This window comes from Triturus cristatus, chromosome 3_2 (genome assembly GCF_964204655.1).
Source record: "Triturus cristatus chromosome 3_2, aTriCri1.1, whole genome shotgun sequence".
In the NCBI taxonomy this organism is placed as follows: Eukaryota; Metazoa; Chordata; class Amphibia; order Caudata; family Salamandridae; genus Triturus; species Triturus cristatus.
In genome coordinates this window covers 28,974,485-28,992,811 of record NC_140584.1, presented here as the reverse complement: position 1 = coordinate 28,992,811, position 18,327 = coordinate 28,974,485, and the positions used below count along the sequence as shown (strand labels likewise).

At 47.3% G+C, this 18,327-nt stretch overlaps 1 protein-coding gene across 1 annotated transcript in view; it reads left to right on the top strand.

Annotated features, from left to right (window-relative positions):
- The window catches only part of NFRKB (nuclear factor related to kappaB binding protein), a 627,787-nt gene that overhangs the window by 160,287 nt on the left and 449,173 nt on the right, over positions 1 to 18,327 (top strand). The window contains exons 9-11 of the mRNA XM_085647204.1: positions 3,299 to 3,497; positions 3,937 to 4,045; positions 17,858 to 17,984. Coding sequence (XP_085503330.1) covers positions 3,299 to 3,497; positions 3,937 to 4,045; positions 17,858 to 17,984 — 435 coding nt within the window. The remainder of the gene's footprint in view (positions 1 to 3,298; positions 3,498 to 3,936; positions 4,046 to 17,857; positions 17,985 to 18,327) is intronic.

Sequence of the window (18,327 nt, the reverse complement as noted above, 5' to 3'; positions counted from 1 at the left end):
TACAGCTTGATGATTTACCGCTTTCTAGTCTCAAATGATACAATGAAACAAGAAAAGAGAAATAGTTGCATATTAGCACAGCTGCCATATTTACTCCTAGCGGCATGATGCATGAAAAGAGTGGGCAGGAAGGCAGCATGATGAGATAAATTCCATGAACATACGATGCCAGAGACCAATCTGATTCAAACTTCAAAATGGTCCTAACAGAGAATCGAAAGGTGGAGAAATAAATTTCTACAGAGTATACCAATTCAATTATAGTATCTCTATCCTACAAAGTGATCAACACACAAATAGGGGGGAAAGGAGAGTATGGAAAAATGCAACGGAGGCAAAATATATGTAAGCAATTCAAATTGTATCAAAGGTTGGTAATATATACATATAGTTTTAAATACAATGGTTGCTCCATAATAATTTTTTTTAAGTGCTGGAAAAAGTGCTTGTGCAAAGTGATAGGTGGTTGAAAATATTTAAACAATAAACAGCTAAAGTACAATTGCAGGGAACTTCACATATCCTGTCTGCAGTTATGGTAAATAACCAAATTATCATCCATAAAGTAGAGGTGGGTGCATGAATCAGTCCGCTTCCTATACAAGGATACTAGTTCAGTACAGGATGGACTAATTAGGTTGTCGATGTTTTGACGTCAAAGGAGGGAGGGGCAATCAGAACTTTGCATGCGGGTCTTCATTTTCCTATTTTTTTTGTTCTTTTGTTCAATACATTTCGTATTGTACATATACATTAGTGAGTCAAAGGTACACTTCAGGTGAAAATATAGCCGCTATTCTGATCCTAATGCTTTGTACTTTTACCCGGCATGTCTTGACAGTTGCTATTGGTGTAGAAACGTTACCGTCCTTTAGTCAATACTTATTATTATATACCAACTTCTGATTGCAGTTGGTTTTGTTTAAATACAGAAGAGAAAAGAACACAGGTTAGTGCAAGTGTCCGATTGGTTTTAATAGATTAACAAAGAAAAAAAGAACTCTCTAAACATTTGCACAGCCCGTAGTACCCCCCCCCCACTTCCCTACATAAGTTTTGTGTGTTGGTTCTATGTCTATTGACTGCTTGTTACCTCACCACTTTGGCACGTGCATCAGCGCGCTAGTCCAACCAGTGTATAATTGCTAGCAAAGTGTTGTGGTGTATACGCGGTTGTGGCATGCGTTCATGGTGTTTACCTATGGACTACTCAGCAGAGGAGTCCCCTACGGCCCCATCCACACTCTGCTGCAGCTCAGCGAAGAGCGCGTCTCTATATGTTGCAGTGGGAACCTGACCTAGACCGAGGGTTTCTTCGTGCCTGATGGCAAGACTTTCCGCCTTGGCCCATGCTAGCAATGAGTTACGCCAGGCCTGTGCATGTGGGGGGGGGGGGTTCGGGGGGGGAGTGGTCTGGTGCTTTCCATCTTTTGGTTATCAGCCTCTTGGCTACCACCATTCCTAAGTCCAGGAACCTGGATGGTACTTTGGTGTTGGGTGTTCTACGGAATTTTGCATGCAGGTCTTCATAAGGACAAAACAAGGAAGGGGGCAACCTGTGAGGGGACATTATCAGTTAAAAACCATGCTGTGTGTTTTTAAAAACATTTTGCGCTCTCCTACACGTGGACTAACTCACCTGGAGTTGTACACAATCCGTCTTGAGGTTAGACACATAAAATGTGTTGCCAGGGAAGGTTCTAAGGCTTTCTATCCTTTTCTCATGATTTACCATTGAAATACTTTACCTTGACAATATCCTACACAGCTCATTTGATGATTAATGCTTGAAGGGCTCTCCTGCCTTGAAATTGACTGATTTAATCTTCTTTCTCAGTGAGTACCCACGCCCTTCAGTTGCATAGACTGACATGTATGGGTTTATAATATTTTGTACATTATCCCATAAATTGTCCTTTGGCTTTTTTACAGCCCTGGCCTTAACAAAATTAATATTTGTATGCCACATTCCATAAATCTACCGAATTTACTTAAAGGTGAGTGAACTTTTGTGCAGCGTCGCACGTTTTTCTGATCCGTCGGGGAAGCTATATTTACTAGTAATTTTTCACTTTCACAGACAACAGTATATACATTCGCGGAAGATGAGGCGCCCCCGAGCCATCGCTGGCAATACATTTTATTCGTCCAACCTTAGGACGGACTGTGTACAACTCCAGGTAACTTGGTACACGTGTAGGAGAGAGCGCAAGTTTTATAAAAACAACATTCACCATGGTTTTCAACTGTTAATATCCCCTCGCAGGTTGTCCCATTCCTTGTGTTGTCCTAATGAATACCCTTGTGTGAGTTTCTGATTCCCCCCTCCCCTTGGAATCAAAACGTCGACAACCTCATTACTCCAGCCTTTACTGAACTAGTACCCTTGTAGAGGAAGCAGACTGATTCATGCACTCACCTTTGCTTTATGGATGATAATTTGGTTATTTACTGTAAATGCAGACAGGCTATGCACTGCGAATTGTACTTTTGCTGTTTGTTGTTAACCACCCATCACTTTTGCACGAGCACTCTCCAGCAATTTTTTGCACATTATGGAGCAACCATTTAAAACTATATATATGTATGTTTGTAGGAGTGGGAGGGTAGCAAAAGTTGGTCCATGGAATAAACCATCAGATTTGAGTCTCTGCAGAGGGATAGGACCATCTCAATAGACTACAAAACACAAATGTAGTGAGGGCAGAGCTGTATTTGTTCCAAACTTTCTGTCCTCACCCTTGCCGCCTTGTTTGTTATGTGGATCACTTTGTAGGATCGAGATACTATAATTGAATTGATATACTCTGTGAATTTGTTTCTCCTCCTTTTGATTCTCCGTTAGGATCATTGTGTTTGTACTGTACTGGACCCAGGTCCAACTGCCTTTTTGGGTTACCCCAATATTTTGGAATGGTGAGATCAATCCGAAGCAAGAATATTCCTTCAAAAACCATTGACTGTTATGTGATCTCATGTGTGTCCAAAATATGGGGCTTGTGGTAGGGTAAGTAGTTGCAAAAAGCTGTATTATTTCATTGATAATTGTATGACCTTGTGTCCGGTGTGCCTTGTTTGATTGGGGAAGATGGAGACACTCAACACACACTGGCATCAAGGAATGAATTGATAAAACACATATTTTCAGTGAGTTGTGGGGCTCAACAGTTCTGCAATGACAATGTTGATTTCTTTTAAAAGTTTGTACAGTTTTAAGCATTGTTTTTATCTTGTGCTTTCTTTTGCACTGCCTTGCATGGGAGATCAAATGTTTAATTAGAATACTGTCTTTTGCAAGCTTTGTTTGATCTTGCTGTACTGAAGAAGAAAGCGAAAGATGAGAGGAAACGAAGGAAATTAAAAGTAATTAAAACCGAGGAAGAAGATTTCTCAGAGCCACTGAACTGCCCCGATGTGACGCCTTCCCCCTTGAAACTTGAGGCATCAGTAAAACTAGAGACTCCCCTTCCGGTCCCGATACATGCCGTTAAAGAGGAGTAAGTTTCATCACTGCCATTTTCTTTGGTGTTTTTTGGGCATATTTGCAGGCAATTTCACATTTCTGTTTTGCTCTAAAGTTATTAGGATTATAGTGCCCTGCTTGTTGCTTGAATCAGGGTACAATTTGTAGATGTCTCTTGAATATCTAGCTTACAGTTGTGAAACATTGCAGAAATAATCATCTTTCTGGAGAGCTCTCTAACAAGGAATATTTAAGAGCTGCTTTTCTTGATTTTCGGCACAGAATAGCTTGGGAAATTCTTTTTTTTTTTTTTTTTTTTTTTTTACACAGGAGGTTCGCATAGTGTTTGTGTTATTGTGCAATCCTGTCATCTACTCTGCTATTGAAAATTAAGAAAGAATACCTTCCATTGCTCCGTGAAATGTTTGTGCTGTTTTTCATCCAGGGTTTGTACTGATTTTTCTTCCTTACAGACCCATGGAGGATGTGAAGCCTGCTTTAGCTTTCAATGAAATATCAGCCAACTTCTTCTGCCTCCTGTTAGACATCTTATTACTCGAGGGGCCATCCAGCCTTCCACTGGTAAGTTCTGATTGTTATAAATAGAGGACAGGCTACACTCCTGCTGTTTGACTCCAATGAAACTAGGCTGTCTAGTCTGCTGCTTTTTTTAGCTGTTGGAAAGCTCCTCATGGTACCCCTTCATGCACCTTGGTTACTTTTGTAAGGGAAATGTCATGCTTCCGGCTGGACTTCCTCAACAGAAGCACATCAATTGATATGTTTGTTAGTTTCTTGTGCGAAGATTTCCAAGCTCTTTCTCATTTGCCACAGCGTGCTGACATAATCGGTCATATGCAAGTAGATACAGCAGCATTTGCCCTAGGTAACCTTGAGATGGTGGTTCTGACTTCGGCACTGGAAGAATTTACACTAAATTCGGTGATATTACTCCTATACATACTTTAAATATAAACATTTGACTCCAGGGGTGGCCTTGAAGGGTTAACTGTCCAGATAGATTCTATCCAGTCTGTTCTAGTAGCTATTATCTGAGGGTATTTGAGGCAAGTTGTCTTCTTTCTGCATTGGGTGATATTTGGAGCATGTTTCCTGCTTCGTTTTTTAGGTCTCGCCTAGCGTTGCTGCGCACATTCGTAGCTCGCTCAGCAAGATTTAATGCAGATGAGTACTTTTAGAAAAGGGCTTTAAGCCCCGCCTCTTATTTCCTTTGACTGGCGTCACTGTTTATGCTAAACCGTGGCCAGCCATTGGAAATAAGCTATCTGTGTTGCCCCCCTATGGCTTTTTGGGACGGCCCACCTGGACTGGCTCGTCTGCTTTCCTTTTGTCGTAAGCGATTTCTTATCTTTATGGGGTCATGTGTTTAAATACATGGCCCCATAAAGACAAGAGATCAATGGCGATAGCTTGTGTTTAACTTTGAAACTGAGCCCCCGCCTAAAACGGCATCCCTCAAACCACCCTACGACGCACGATAAATAGCTCATGGGGTCAATGCATTTGTCTCCAAGATCTGTGTAACCTGCAGTTTGTGAAGGGGCGATTCGGCCATGTATGTTTCCTAGGAGGGTCGGGAAAGCACCGTTAATTAGGGGGTTGCGTTAGCAGCAGACTGCAAAATAATGACCCCCTCCCCACTGAAAATGTGATGAAGGCTCTGTGTCTCCATACCGCACACATATCCATTGGTCTCGGACTGCATGGAGGGCCGCTGACACGTAGGGGCCCTCTCAGTGGTTGCCCGGCCCCCCTCTATAGCGTCGCTGGGGCTGCCAGCGCCTGTGTTACACCCCACATCCCGTGTGTGCCATAACTCGAGTTCGGCATCACCACATTTTCTACTCCCAGACATATCTCACCTTTCTTTTCTCATGAGTTCACCCTCTCCCTGTGCTCAGTCTTTCCTCACCGGCCCCTGCTGTCCTTTACACCCGTCTGTTCCTCGTCTTCACCTATCCCCTCTCCCTCATTAGTATCTGCTCCCCATTTCACCCGTATTCTCACTCCCTTATTTCTTCCTGCTGTCCTTTTTATCACTCCAAAATCCATCTCTTGCTCATTCACTCATCCGCCCTATTAGTTCGTCCTCTCCTTTCACCAGCCGACCACTCTCTGCTCACACATCCCGCTCTGCCTCCCGCTTGTCGCCGCTCCCTCATTAGCCCCTTCTCTCTTTTAACCAGTCTATTCCCAGTCAGTCAGTCAGTCAGTCTACTTTCCAGTGAGTGTTCCCTGCTCGCTCCCCCTGTCATCCGCCTATCACCTCTTCCCGCTCTCCTCTTCACCCAGTCCTCTCCTGCTCACTAGCCCCCGTGAACCCTTCCCCCATCTGCCACCCTCCCCACGCTGGTATTTTGTATCCATTCACCATTTGACGCCCCGACCCCCTGGTTTCACTCGCATCCGTCTGTCCTGCCTCTTCCTCGTTGGTATCTGCTCTCCATTTCGTCCGTCTGTGCCCGCTCCCACACTGCCTCCTGCGCTTCTTTCAGCAGGCCGTCCCCGCTACACTCCCTGGTCCTCTGCTCACCTTTTCACCCACCTCTCCCCGCTAGTCCGTGCTCCTCTTTTCATCATTGGGCCTCTCTCCCATATCTAGTTGTAGTTCTCCATTGGCCAGTCTGCTCTCGCCGCCCACCCCCCAAATTCGACCATCCTCCTGTTCATCCGTCTGTCCTCTCCCTCTTTAATATTTGCCCGTCTGTCCCTCACGCTCACCAGTGCCTGCACACTGCTCTCCTTTCCATCAGTCCATAATCTTCGTTCCTCGTCTGTCCCTCCTCTCTTTCTCCTCAGCTGGTCCCCTCTCCCTCATTAGTCCCCGCTCTCTCTATTTTCGCCCATCTGTCTCCTGCTCCTCTCACTGGGTCGCGTTTTGCTTTCGACAGCCTGTCTTCTCTCCACGCACTCGTCCCTTCTCTCTCTGGGTTAATGCACCTGCTGGAGCGCGCACGAGGGGAGTGCAGCTATATATAGACAAGGACACACACAGTGCGGCCGTTGACGCGTTTGGGTGGGAAGGAGGGAGGGGAAGCTTATCGCGGTTTTGGCAAGTACATAGATGGTCTCTGACAAAATACATTTCATGACCTGTTTGTATTTCAACTAGAAAAACGCAGATATTTTAAAACTAGTGGTGTGTTGCAAGGTCCCTTAAATCGTGGGAAAAAAATCAAAATTGGGACAGTGCATTTCGAGACCAACTTGCACCGACCAGCTAAAAGAGAGCGACAACTCAGTGGGTTCATGCGCTGCCACGTCGAACCGTATGGTCATGGAATTAATTGATTCATAAACCACTAGCCTTGGGCCGCCTCAAGGCGCTTTCGGCAGACGAGGGGGCAGTCGTGGGTAGTGAAAGAGGCACGTTTTGAATGCCCGCAATGGTGCCTTCTGCTCTAGTGGTACTCAGCCTCCTAAAATCAGACCACCACGGGAAATGGTTAATCTCTCAGGTGCCCTTTGCTGTTGGAAATAAGAGGATGCGGTATAACAACCAGAGCTGCCACTTTGGACCTGTAGAACCGAGTTAGAGTCTCGGCTCAACATCCTGTGATCCTGGGCAAATCACTTAATCATCCCATTCCTATATATATGTGTTTCTGTAACGTAACTGGTGCTCATGTAGAGCGCTCCCTACCTCGGGTCTAGTTTGCGCTACATAAAAACTGCAAAAAGACATTCTAGTTGACCAGTTACATATGGTTTCCATTGGAAAGTTGCTTCCTGGCTTTAGGGTGCTTGGGGCAAGCGCTCGACTACTGTGGAGGAGTCCCAGTCGTACCTTGGAATTTGTTTGTGGCACATGGTGGTGTGTGACGGGGTTTTAATTCGAAGAGCACAGGCATATGGTCAAATGTACATATAAATGCTGCAGCTGAAACAAGTTGTAAATTGTGCGGCCGTTTTTTCCTCCATGGATGCCCAATATTAGACAAACGGAACACAAGCGATTCCGCAGTGGCCTGTGATCTTTTGAGAACACCGTATTGACCGACTAGAGAAATGAGGCAGCACGGTGGGTTGACGTGCCGGCTGCTGAGTGGCATGTCACAGATATTAGCCATGGTGAGCTTGGCTCAACCTTTCATCCTCATCAGGAATAGGCTCAGTGATTTGGGCAGTAGTAATAAACGTTGCTCATAGTGCCACAGAGCCATAAGCATGTGAAATAAAGAAGCAAGCTATATATATATTTAAACGTTAACCACGGACAGATGTCTAGTGAAAAGTGGAAATGTGCGGAATCAATATCCCCCACGGGTGAAAAAAACGAAGAGCGCGTGCCCACCTAATGTAAAAGGGGAGACTCCACCCAGTAGTCGAGCCAGTGTGTCATAGACCCCAATAAAGGAAGATAATGCCCCCCCCCCCCGGTTTCGGGGCGCTGCACATTAAATGCCCCGCGCTTCTATCAATGCTTGAATGCAGATGCCTATGCACCAACCTAGAATATTCAAAAGTAAACTATTGCCTCCGTCGCTGCCTTAAAACAAAGCACATGGTTTATTTCTCGTTTGCCTCACGACCGTGACAACAGGCAGGCTGGTGCCGCCGACGCTCATTCCTTGCACGGTTTGCCTCGGCTTCGCTGTAATGATAATGTGCTGTATGATGGGGCAAGAAGTTGCCGACTGCCTGCTGCTCACTAGCTTCCATTCCCACAGTTGCCTCTTTTTTGGCAAGCATTAAAAATGCAATATGTCTCGCCTTTGATTAAGTTAAAGCCATTTGCTTTGCTATACAATGCCATTAGCAAAGCAAATGGCTTTAACTTACTCAAAGGCGTGACCTCTTGCATTTTAAATGCTTGTTTGAATTCGTTATTCCCTTTCTGTTTGAATACTTTGTCCGAGAACTGTTGATTACTTATTGAAAGGTCTGATTGGGCGTGAATCTGTTACTAGCCTCTTTATCATTCCTGCTGACTGAAAGCCATTTTTCTTCTGTAATTTGTATTTCCACAGCATTGGAGCTTTCATAGATTCAGATACTAGAATCATACCCCGTTGCTAGGCTGGGATTCCTTTCTACATTTAGAGCAACAGTAAATACTGTTAAATGGTCATAGATCTAATAACAGAGTTTGTTTAGTAGCACATTAACCTTGTTTGCAGTGACCCAAACATCAGCCAGCGAGGTGGAAGTAATGAGATCTCTACTCTCCCTAAAGGCCACCATAGCTCAGATTTCCATTGCACATTCGTAGCTTCTACCAGGTCTTCCATGGACTTCAGCCAGTGTTAGCTTTAGCTCCAACTAAACGTGAGTTGTTTCTGGGATATTATACCTTACTATTCTTGGATCTAAGTGTACATCTCCAACTGCTTACATAGCAGATAACAAGAAACCAATCTTTCTTCAGATATTGTCCAGACTGCGAGCAAAGAAAATATATGCAGACCAAGTGTAGGAAGCTGTCTATGTATATACTATTCCACAGTGAGGTATAGTGTGCACAGAGTCTAGGGGAAGCCGAAAGGTAGGCAGAGGTAAAGTAGATAGCACCTCACTCTATTTGTGATAGTGTGGTCGAGCAGTAAGACTTTATCAGAGGACAGTGTTAAGCATTTGTTGTACACAGTCAGCAAATGAATTCACACACTCAAAGACTGAACTTCTGACCAATTGTTTTTGTATAAAAATATTCTTTTAGTTATTTTATTTCCTAGAACCAAGCAAGCCTCGCACAGGTAATTAATAAGTACTTTGCAGTAAATATACAGTTTGTAACACAGTTTGAATTGCAATTGTAAATGTACTTTGATTTGATTACAGTAGTGTTACTGATAATGCAGTGCTTTTCAGAATACAGTACATATACTTTGTATAGGGTTTTTGGTAAAATTACAGGTAAATTACTTTTGAGATTACGTTTCTTACACAGTGTAGTATACCTGGATACTGCACTGAGACATTTCCTGTAAAAGTTAAGTAAAAGCGTGTTTGTTAGTTAGTACAATTCTAAAGAATTTCTTTAGGTTTTCAAACTCCACACTTGGAAATTTTTCCAAGAAAAACAGTCATTCTTAACCTATCGAGGAAAATAATGTTATCGGTTTTAAGTCAAGTATTCGGTAGTGGGAGTTGAGGTTCTGGGGGTAGAATCAGCGGTCCCCCAGGGTCAGGGATAGACTCTTGTTACACCCTCAGCGGCACTAGGGCGGCTGAGTGCAGAGTGCTGAGGCCCAATGTTATCCAATGGTGGATAGGGGCCTCCGGTTGGTGGCTGCTGATGAGCAAGCCACTTGGTTGTGGGAGCCAAGCTCCTGGAGGTGGACGACGACAGCCTGGGGCGAGCCCGCCTTCAACAGCCAGTTGTCGAGCCTTCAACAGCCAGTTGTCGAAATGGGGGGAAAACTGTAACCCCTGATCTGCGCAGATGTGCTGTGACCACCGTCATCACTTTCAGGAACACCTTAGGGGCCCTGGTAAGGCCAAAGGGGAGCATGGAAAACTGAAAGTGCTCGTGGCCTACCGTGAACCGTAGGTAACGCCTTTGGGCCGGCAGGACTGGGATGCGGAAATAGGCGTCCTGCAAGTCCAACGCTACCATCCAGTCTCCAGGACAGACAGAACCTAAGCCAACGTCAACATTTGGACTTCTCCTTCCGGAGGAAGCGGTTGACGTTCCAGTGATCCAAGATAGGACGCAGGCCTTTGTCCTTCTTGGGCTCCAGAAAGTAGTGGGAATAGCAGCCACAACCTACTTCTGGGGCAGGAACTCGCTCGATAGCCCCTTTGGCCAAGAGAGCCGTAACTACCTAATGGAGAAGGACCAAGTGATCCTCTGACATACGATGGTATTGAGGTGGCATGGATGGAGGGGTAGTCTCAAAGGGGAGGGAATAGCCCCTTCGTACTATCTGCAAAACCCACCTGTCCGATGTGATGGTTTGCCAGTGGGGTAGGTGATGGCGGATGCTGACGCCCACTGGCAACTGGTGGCCCTGAAAGGACAGACTAGGAGGGTTTGGAGGTTGCTGCAGAGGGGGCGCTGGTGGACCCGCTGGCCCCCGACCCACAACGCTGGATCCCATGTCCCCGACCGCGCAGAGGCTGAACAGTTTGCGCAGGCATGTGGCCCTGGGCAAAATGTGATGGGGCACCCCCTTCGTAGCCAAGAAAGGGGCGAAAAGCAGACTGCGCGGGCGAGTGGTGTTAGCAAGGCCCAAGGATCTGGCCGTAGGTCTAGAACCTTTAAAGAGCTCGTGCGCGTTGTCCGCTTTGTCGCCAAACAAGCGAGGGCCATCAAAGGGCATGTCCAAAAGAGTTGATTGGACACCCTAAAAGCCAGTGGACCTCAGCCAGGCGTAGCGTCGTAGGGCTACTGAAATCGTTCTGCCTTGCGAGTTGGTGTCCAGCCCACACCTAATGGCGGACTTCGCTGAATCTCTGCCCTCAGCGACTGCATGGGGTAGAGTGGTCCGGGCCTCCTCCGGACACTGTGGCAGCACCTGCGCAACTGTATCCCACACAGAGTGGGAATAACGGCCCAAAAGACATGCGGTTTTCACCAACCGCAGTCCCAAGCCGGCAGAAGAAAAGATCTTCTTCCCAATATGATCCTGCTTTTTTGATTCCCTATCAGGGGTAGCAGTAGGGATTGCACCCTTAGAGGTAGAGGCTTGGACCACCAAGGGACGGGTAGTGGTGTCAGGCAATCATCCTACCCACAGGAGCCCCTGTGCTGGGCTTGGACCTGGTGCCCAGAAGGATGTCAGTAATGGCCTCATTGAATGGCAGTAGGGGCTCCAAAGAGGCCGCTGCCGGTTGAAGCACCTCGGTCAGTAAGTTGGTCCTGACCGCCACCGTAGGAAGCTCGAGGTTCAAGGCCTCAGCCACCCTTCGCCACACCACTGCGTATGAGCCTTCCTCCTCCATTGCCACTGTAGGGGGAGAAAGCATACCAGGGTCTGGTGAGGTATCCAGACCACTGGCATCACTCAACACCTCTTTCCAGTCCAGTTCATTGAACTGGTCAGCTAAAAGAGCACCAAACCCCTCCCAGTTCTCCTCGTCCTGTTCTTGCTGCCACTCAGGGCGAAAAGGAACTCCAGGATAGAACAATGGTACAAAAGTACTGCCCGCTGCCGGATCAGACATCGATCGATTCCAGTCCGGCTCTGTGTCCAGGTCTGGGAGGAGGACGGGGTTGACGCGAGCTAGGGACACAACTGGTGTTGGAGGGGACGGAGGTGTCGTCAGTGGATATGACGCCGAAGAAGGTGTCGGAAGGTCGACCGGCGGGTATCCGGATCCAGGCCAGGATCCTCGGAGGACCTGCGGCACTGGGGCCGCAGCCGCTGGGTTTGAAGGTCAAGAACCCCCAGCTGAGTCCGACAAGCCCGAAGGCGCGCCAGCAGAGTGGGGCTGTCCGAAAATCGAGTGGAGAGCTTCGTGAAAACTACGAAGTTGGACAGCGGACGCTCTGCTACCCGGGAAGGGAGGGAGCCTCGGAGTCGACCAAACAGGCTCCGCGGGCGGAGCCGGATGACTACCTTCCGCAACCCGCCTTGTGGCGGCCGACGGACGGGGAGAATGCGAAGAGCGACAGTGCTTCTTTACCTTCTTTTTGTGCTTCGACTTACCCGAAGACTTCGACGAGTGGTGGTGATGGCTCTGCGACCGGTCCCGCGACCTCCCTCTCGACTGGGACCTTGAACGGCGAGGAATCGGACTGCCAGGCCTCAAGAAGCTTTTGTGACCGCTCCCGCAAAGACTTTGTGTTCGTGGCCCGGCAGTCGGAGTACGACTTCGGGTCGTGGTCACGCTCCAAACACCTAAGGCACACGAGGTGCGGGTCCATAACCGACAGGAGTCGCAAGCCTCGAAGCCGGTTCGAGGACATGACATCCCTACTTGCACCCGGAGTTGAATGACTCGAAAAGAAGTCGACAAAATTGAAAAAATAGTAGTCAGAAAGTGACTAGAGGTGACTAGAGGGTATGCTCTCTCCGGATCTGCACTGGCTGGCACGGAAAAAGAAAGAACTTACGTCAGCGCGTGAGTGCTGCATCTAAGCAGATACTTTGATGTCATCTCTGCGATCACGACGCCGTTGACAAACGCGGAGTTGACCGACTCCACCTACTGACGCGCAGGGGTACTGCTACGAAATATTTGTCCGGACACAGTCTGACGCATGAGGGTTATTCTAATGTAAGGAATCTATAACTAATAGTCTCTTTCAAATACAAGGTAATTGTTCCACAATTGGCAAGCCCTTTAGCAATGTCCTCTGAACAGGGAAGTTGAGTTTAGCCCTTTCCAAAATGGCGCTTACATTTGCGTGATATATCACGTGACTGGGATCGGAACCGGCAAATGTCACATGATAGGTGATGGGTTTATCAGAGGCTTTGTTTGAAGTGAACGGAGCGGCTGAGACGAAGCTCGTGTTGCCATTTTAAACGGTGAGATGTATGAATGAGGGGTGAGATTGGATTTAGACACTTTCCCCTGATATTCAGAGCGCCCGACAGTAGGGGATGTGTAGGTGTGAGCCTCCTATATCAATTGGGTATAGATCTCCGTCTTACAATACTGGGCGTGTGTATGTAATGTATGCAATGGAGTGAAATACAAGTCATATTGAAGTTATGGGAAATAGCCGATAATTGGAGACACACTGCTGAACCTTGACACGATGTTGTGAATCGGATAAATTATCGGTCCATAACATAGGATACATTTGGAATTCCCTTGCAGAATATCCAGAAGTTCGAACAAAAGTGTGTGTGAAATACGGAATCACAACCTTTGATAGTACGCTGTCGAGCCGGTATGGCTGACAAAGGGTAATGACAAACATGTACTCCCTTTACATCCGAGTAAAAGATTATAGAGCGAGTATGGCTGCGCCCCAGCATTCAGTGAGTAATTGCAGGAACCTTCTGTTTTTTATATTTTGAAGTCACAAATAATTCAGCATGAAATATGCTGTTATGGTGAATGGAGTCCTGTGGCCCTGAAGAAATTGCCGTACAAGTAAGGCAATGAAACATGTCGGCGGTTTGACTTTGTGACTGTTGATTTACAGCACTTTTTTATTTTTGAATTGATCCATGAGCTGAGAATAAAATTGTGGTAGTCATGGTTCTCTATCAATTTTAAATAAGGACTTTGGTGTGTAATTTTCACTCCTTTTTTCACCGTTTTGTTTTCTTTTGAATTTTGTTGGTACAGTTTCCCAATTTTTCTTTGACCAAGGTGGCAACCTATGATGAGAAACGTGGCAGTACTGGTGTTGACCTAACCAGTGACCGCCCGCTATGGTGTTGCGCACGTGAGGTGCTACCTTGTTCTGCACATTTTTCCACTAACCTCTATGGTGTGGGTTGTCACAATTTTGAAATAGTTTTTCACAAATTGACAACAGTGGCTTACAAGCTGAGGGTTCTTGCAATAAATCACTGTTTTATATAAAATATAGTACAGATTTTGGTAAATCTGGAATCTACCCCATGAATAAAAATAATTGGGGGTGGATGTGAAGAGGTTAGTTGTGATACCTCCTTAATCCTGGTGATACACAAAAATTAAGGATATTTCTGTACGTATTTGAGTGGGTCTGCTTTGTTATAAAGCCCTTTAGCACCCCTGTAAGTCCCTAGTAAATGGTACCTGTCAGGGACTTGATCAGTGACCCGAATGATATCACAGCCACTAACCTTCGTCGCGGGACTCAGCAGGAACGATGGTAGTTGCGTGAACCCCACCTCCCGTAAGCGCCCCCTCCCACAGAGAGAAAACACCCTACTGCGTGAGGAGGCCCCCAGGGAAAACGGGGAAAAGGGACAAAGCAACAAAGGTAGTTGCGGCAGGTGAGGTGTTCCCCCAGGTCGGTTAGAGAGGACTAGGACTTCTTGTGATTGGGCTGCTCTGGAGGGGGGAACAAAAACAACAAGGATTAATAGTTCTCTTAACTGCTAGCTGGATATTTTCCCCTCTGTGTTTGTCTCTAGATTGCCCGTACCACTCACCAGGTTTCCCCTGCACCCAGGACGTTGGTTCCTCAACACCCTGGTAGGGTGCCTGGGAGGAGGAGGGTCTGATGTCACCTGCACAAGTCACGATAATGAACAAAGGATTCCTGCAGTGACGCTGGTCGAATGTCTCGACAAAGGGTCTGTTGTCGCCTGCAGAATGTCTCGTAATAAAACAAAAGGAAAGCTTCCTGAAAACGGGTAATGTTTCTTTAAGTATCTCAGCGTTGGGATTGACAACGCTCCGGTAATTACGAAGCGGTTTCACTCACCGCTTCTTCCCCCGGAAAGCGGCCATGTAGCAGCAATGCCTACAGAAAGGATATCTCGGCAGAAAGTGGAACCGGCAATCAGCGCGTCGGAAGAACAGGTACACGCTGACGAGAGCAGGGTTTGGCGGTTGCACGCTGTTCTTTACTTTCGATTTCACGATTTCTTCCGTGACCCCAGGGATGCTCGAGAAGGCGGTCACGGTTCCTCCCGTAACCCCTGGGCTATATGGGAATGCGGATCACCCCCTTGGCGAAAGGAGACAGAGAAGGCGGTGCGCTTGCCCTCCCTACGAATACCTGATTCTTCCGCTCCGTTCTTCTCTCGGAGGGTTGCTCCGCTGTTCACTCGACTCGGCTTCGACGACTGGAGAGACGCTGCAAATACTTCCCGCTGGTATCCGGCGGGGAGCACCATCCGCCATTTCCTCTCGGTCTTTGATTGTCAAGCACCTTCCTCCTTGAGGAGGTGGTGCTAATATACAAGGGTGGTCCTAGCCTCATTTTGAGGCGGCCCACGGCATGCTGGGACATGTAGTATCCCTGGTCTTTCCTCCACCAGCTTCCTGAATTAGGGGTCTGTTTGTGTCTACATAGTTCCTGCCTAGCGGTTGCCCCTCGGGTGATCGCTACAGTACCGCTGGTGCCTAGGGCATGGGTACTAAAGAAGGTCCCTATAGGCTGAGCATGTATTGTGCCACCCTAAGGCATTCACCACCAAACTCATGCAGACTGCCATTGCAGGCTGTGTGAAATGGTGCCGACAAAAGTGAAAACATGACATGGTACACACCCTGTGTACCATGTCCCCAGACACTGCATAAACTATATGTAATTCACTCCTACAGTAGGCCTTACAGCCCTAAGGCATGGTGCATTAGCTACATGATGGCTTCAATGAAACTATTGGTGTTTGGTATCAAATACCTTGTCATAATGAATCCATACTGATGTCAGTTTATTAAGACATGCTCCCAAATGGCACCTTAGAGGTGCCCCCTGAAAACCTACCAGCCTCTAGTGTGCTGGCTGACTAATGTAGTCCAGGCTGCCACCACAAACAGTTGAGAGACCCCTTTTTCTGAGGCACAGAAACAATGCCTGCTCCGGAGGAAGGTGTTAACATCTCCTCCAGCAGGATGGCTAGTGATTAAGCATATTAAGGCCAGAGGCTTTAAAGTCCCTGCCACCTTTGATTTGTGACCCCAGCTTCCCTCAGACCTGAGCGGTGCCACCATCTGCCCTGAGACCCATTTGGCACCAGGACAGGCAGGAAATCTGATATGCAGGGAGGTGTGGTCAACTACTAGGTCAGTCCTCCCCTAAGGTGGGGGCTGCTTGATGTGACCCATGAAAGAAGGTTTCCACCATCTTGATTTTTGGTGGAATTAGGAACTCTGGGACAGGTTTATGCCCACTCCCCACAGGAAGGGGGCATATATGGGGTGTAGTGGCCCCAAGGGTAAGTAGCCCATTGGCTACTACCCTTCACTCCCCTAAATGCCCCTAAATTGAGGATTTAGTTGGCACCCCTGGTAACAAGAACTCAGATTTGACGGACACAAGAAGAAGAGGTCAAAGAAGAGTGAAGAAGCAAGAACTGAGGTGCAGCTGCAGACCTTTTGGCTCCCACCCTACATACCTGCACCTGGTCCGACAATCATGACAAACCGACTCGTTCTGCTGCTGTGCATTTGCCAAGATCTTCGGTTGGGCTGCCACCACTTCACAAATTGCTAGCAATCCCACTCAGAGTAGAGGAGCTACTCCCTTGCAGCATGGAGGCACCAAACCGCAAAGTCCAGACCACCATTCTGCTGCACCCGGTCTCATCAACACAGCAGCTGCCCCGGAAGAGATTGCCGTGCTCCAGGAGGTCAGATCCGTCGCCCCACCAAGTGAGAAAACTCCAGGACCCACCGGAGCCGTACAGCACCAATACCCAGGGGTACCGCACCCCTTTCAGCAGCCAAAGCCTTTTTTAGTCCAATTTGGACTCCAAGATGGAGCAGCCATCGTGGGATGTCAGCACTGCAGAGACTCACTTCAAGAGTGCCCCAGCTGACCTGTTTTTGTCCGCTCAACCGTCGAGTGCCCATGACGCACAAGCCCAGTTGACCTAACCACTCTGCACCTGAACGCCCCAGCCTGGGTTCCCGAGAACTGACTATGCGTCCTTGCTCCCTGGGCCCTCACAAACCAAGCCCCCTCTGGGGAGCTACCCAACTTGTCCCCAAGTCCCCCTCTGCAGCCTGTTTCTAAGTGCCCCCCTTCCTTTGGTGCAGCGTGCAGATCTACCAACCCAACCAGCACCTCTGCACCTGAACACGCCAGGGCAGGTGAAGGCTCACCGCTGGTGGTTCTTTTGACCTTGGCCACCTACCACCTTAAGCCCTGAAGGGGACACCCAGAACCTCTCACAAATAACTGCATGCAGTTTATAGCTTTTTTCCCATAGGAATGTACTGCAGTGTAAAAACGCATTTAAGTGAATATTTTACTTACCTGTAAAAATCAATATCTCGAAAAGTACTTACTTGATACCGAAGTTCTTGGTGTTGCAACATATATAAACATGTCTTCGTTTTATTCTTGAGTGTGTGTTTCATTTATTTCCTCTGTGAGTGCAACAGATGCTTAGCACTAACCTCTGATAAGGCCAAACTGCATGCCCACTCTACCACCAAAGAGAACATTTGTTTTTTTTACTTGTGTCTGTAAACCAATAAAGTTTGCCTGGACTCTCTGCACAGTGTACCTCATTTTGGTGCACTATATAGAGTGCCAGCTTCCTACAAGCAGCATTGCCATCCTCTTTAAGAGTTACCTTGCGACTATTAGAAATGCTTGGGATTTTATCAACATGATGAAGAAGCACTTTGAGACATCGTATGTGGCTCTGCCTGAATATCAGATTATGGTTAAACTTGTATATATTTATTTTGCAGCCTATGAGGTCCCAGCATATTTAAAAATGTTGGTTTCTTTTGCTAACTGATTGTACTCCTGAATCCTCATGTTGTCGCTTTGAATAGCTGTGAGTGCCAACTTTTGGGGTAGTCGTTCCCCTTCTTTGTTCGAGCCTGTGACTAGATTGATGTTTATAATTTCAGTTGGAGGATCGAGTTTTGGAATGGCAGTCATCACCTGCAAGCACCCTAAACCTCTGGTTCTCCTCTGCCCCAAACTGGTGTGAATTGGTGCACCCAGCCCTGCTGTACCTCACTGGTGAAAGGAAAGGTAATCTGTGCAAGAAGGCTGAATATGGGTTTCATGTTAAGGTAACTAGTCAAACATCACAGTAGCCATGTATTGATGGACTAATTGATGGACTAATTGCCTTATTTGGAGGGGAAACGTGTACGTTGGTGTTCGAGGCATGTGGGCTGCTGAATTCATATCTGTGCATAGATCGCTGCCTAGTGTTGGGTCCGGATGTTTGCACGTTGTTGTCCTGGAAGAGTCTTCGAAGTATCACGAGATAGGTGACTCCTCCCCTGGACCACAGTGCGCATGGGCATCCTCTCCAGCCTTAGATTGTTTTTTTCCGCCATTGGGTTCGGATGTGCTTATCTTAGCTCAA